This window comes from Oncorhynchus clarkii, chromosome 7, assembly GCF_045791955.1.
Source record: "Oncorhynchus clarkii lewisi isolate Uvic-CL-2024 chromosome 7, UVic_Ocla_1.0, whole genome shotgun sequence".
NCBI classification, from domain to species: domain Eukaryota; kingdom Metazoa; phylum Chordata; class Actinopteri; order Salmoniformes; family Salmonidae; genus Oncorhynchus; species Oncorhynchus clarkii.
In genome coordinates, this window is record NC_092153.1 from 22299394 (window position 1) to 22302074 (window position 2681).

A 2681-nucleotide genomic window follows, 5' to 3' on the forward strand; every position below is an offset into this window, starting at 1 on the left:
TAGGCCTAAAACATTTAGCTACATAAGGAACATATCATTTTTGGTTTCAATTAATGTAGGCTAATAGAATAGCTCTGTATGTGACACTGTGTTCTGAGGACCACCAAGCTGTTCCAAAATCCTGTGATCCACAATATCGGGGACATCTGTTTCAGTGCAGGTTTTGCACTCCTATGACAATTGTGTTATGTGTCCTTAAATGTTTATAGCAGTTCCAGCCACATTGCGGAACGAACCTCAGGGGGGAGAGTATGGGCAGTTCATGTCCTCACTCAGAGCAAAGGGTTCATGTTTTTCAAACTCCACATGTCTCTTATAGCCTTTTATGCAAAAATATTATGGATTCTTGTAAGAGGGTTCACTTTGGGATAACTTTTTAACTCATTACACAACACTGTGTGTGTGTGTGTATGTGTGTGTGTGTGTGTGTGTGTGTGTGTGTGTGTGTGTGTGTGTGTGTGTGTGTGTGTGTGTGTCCATGCATGCGTGTGTTGTCCAGTCCTCTCATCCTCCCTCTCAGGAGCATCCACAGTGGTCCACCACCATAGATGGTATCTTCCCATAAATGATCTGCTCCATGCGGTTGAAGTAGAGCATGTTGATGGGGGACATCTTAGTTGGAGTACAACAGGGCCCTGTGATACCCCGGGGGTTAGCCTTGTTCACCAGGTGAGTGTGGGGGTACTTCTGGAGGTGCATGTACTCACACTCTCCAGAACAGTAGTTGGCCTTGTAGCGTTTGGGGGCAATGATCCAGTCCCACCCAAAGGCCTCAAAGTCAACGGTGAGGGGGTAGCGGCAACACAGCGTCTCTGAAGACTCCTCATCACAGTCCAGGCCTGAGGCCCTCCGGGAACGTTTTAGGCTCTCCAATATCTTCACCTCCATGAAGGGTTGCTGTGAATGGAATGACAATAAGAATGAAATCCAAAACAAAACGGCACTGCAAACATCTGGTGGCATAACTCTGATGGAATGAAATCTCCACTGTGGATGGATTATGTGTATACATGGTTATCAAAAATAATATATTTGATTAAACCTTGTAACTAACCTATTATGATGCCTAAAGGCAAAATCACATTCCAAAGAATTATGATATAATTACATTCCAGATGGTAGTCAGCCTACACTGTAGGCCTGTACTTACCAGTCCCTCTTCTCCCAGCTCAGCTACCGTGACAGCCAAGTCCTGCCCTTTCGAATCATAAGCTTTGATCTCGAGACCATAATGAGTTTCTGGCTGACGAAGCCAGGTTTTGAGTAATTGATTGATGTCTACACTTTGCCAAGAGCTTGCACCAGAAGCCACATCGATCTTCAGGGAGAGGATCCGTATGCGTGAGTTTCCCTCAGTGGTTGCTTTTATGCGGGAGATTTGCAAGAAGACAGTTGTGACTGTGTCAGCTGGTCGCAGGTGCACCCAAAGTTGTGCATGTAAAATGTTGTTAGGTCGAATCTTCGGACTGAGATTGAAGAAACAACAAGACGGTATTCCGTCTTGTTGTGACATTGGTCCAGCTAAAAAGAGAAGAGTTAGAATAAGTCCCAGTTTTGTCCATTTGGAACCCAATTAAGCACAGCACACCGGTGAATTTACGCACAGACTTTTCTGGTTCCATGGCGCATGGCAGGCATAAACTACCCACTTTTGTATGAGAAAATACTTAATTACTTACGTTTTGCCATGGTTATGATCGTTTCAGTGGTGGCACGCTCCTCATCCTCCACACGATGCTCATACTGGTCTATAAGTTGTGTCAAGGGAGGCGCTTTCGGTAAGAGCTGCCTGATCATTTCTCGGCTGATGTTTGGAGCTTGCTCCAGCCTCAGAATGCTGAGAATTTGGGATCTGATGTTGTGGAGTCTCATTAGTCTGCTCTGTTCTCTGAACTCGCAGTTTGAGCATTGCTGTACTTCTCCCTCTTCTGTTACGTTGGCTTGGCGCCTTGTGGTTTCATTCATCCCCATGGTGGTGCTAAGTACACCTAAGAGTGTCAGGTAAAGCATAAATTGCATCCTGTCACTTGTCTTTTTAATCCCACTTTGGACAGAATAGCCTATTCCAGGCCTATATAACACAGTGACAAATATTTTAATTACTATTTTTTATAATCTCCCCATCTCCCTTTTATGATTCTGATTGGCTGCATTAGAGATGAATGTTTTGTTTCCGTTTTAAAGAGATAGGCAGCTTTAAAATGCTATAGGCCAATTACTGGAAGCATGCGCTATCTGTAGCTATGTTTCCATCCTATTGGCAACAGATTTTCATGCGAATATTCTAGACTCCACTTAAAGAAAATATAACATTTTTCCACCTGTGGTGTGTTTCCACCAAAATGACTGGTTGTGGATACAAATCAGTGCCCGATGACGTGGTGCACACAAAATGTACGCCTACTTTTTCACGTACGTTTTTTTATTCCATCGCATTTTCAACACTAGTGTAATTTTGTCACAAAAACTGTTGCATTAAATAGCTAATGTGCAGTGGCGATTTTAGCATGTACATCTTGGTGGGGCAAAAAAATAAAATAAATGTGGGATGCATGCCAGCAAAGCCACTACACAACACAACACTAAACAATACATGAATTGCACTATAACGGTTACAAACTGTCCCCACATACTGTTTGGGCCCACATAAAGCTGTCCCAATGGCAGTCCTAACATCTTAC

General features: G+C 43.5%; 1 protein-coding gene across 1 annotated transcript; it reads right to left on the reverse strand.

Annotated features, from left to right (window-relative positions):
- Nucleotides 1-516: 516 nt before the first annotated feature.
- Nucleotides 517-2019, reverse strand: LOC139413070 (growth/differentiation factor 8-like). The gene is made up of 3 exons (XM_071160101.1): nt 1680-2019; nt 1151-1521; nt 517-897 (listed from the first exon to the last, which is right to left on the reverse strand). Exons 1-3 carry the CDS (start codon nt 2017-2019, stop codon nt 517-519), a joined length of 1092 nt encoding a protein of 363 aa, XP_071016202.1.
- Nucleotides 2020-2681: the final 662 nt, after the last annotated feature.

Bases quoted from the DNA above. Each gene is read 5' to 3' on its own strand.
- LOC139413070 (XM_071160101.1), bottom strand. From the start codon at position 2,019: ATGCAATTTATGCTTTACCTGACACTCTTAGGTGTACTTAGCACCACC. The intron at 1,522-1,679 runs GTAAGTAATTAA...TTCTCTTTTTAG, and splicing joins GATCATAACCATGGCAAAAC to CTGGACCAATGTCACAACAA. The intron at 898-1,150 runs GTAAGTACAGGC...TTCCATTCACAG, and splicing joins AGCTGGGAGAAGAGGGACTG to CAACCCTTCATGGAGGTGAA.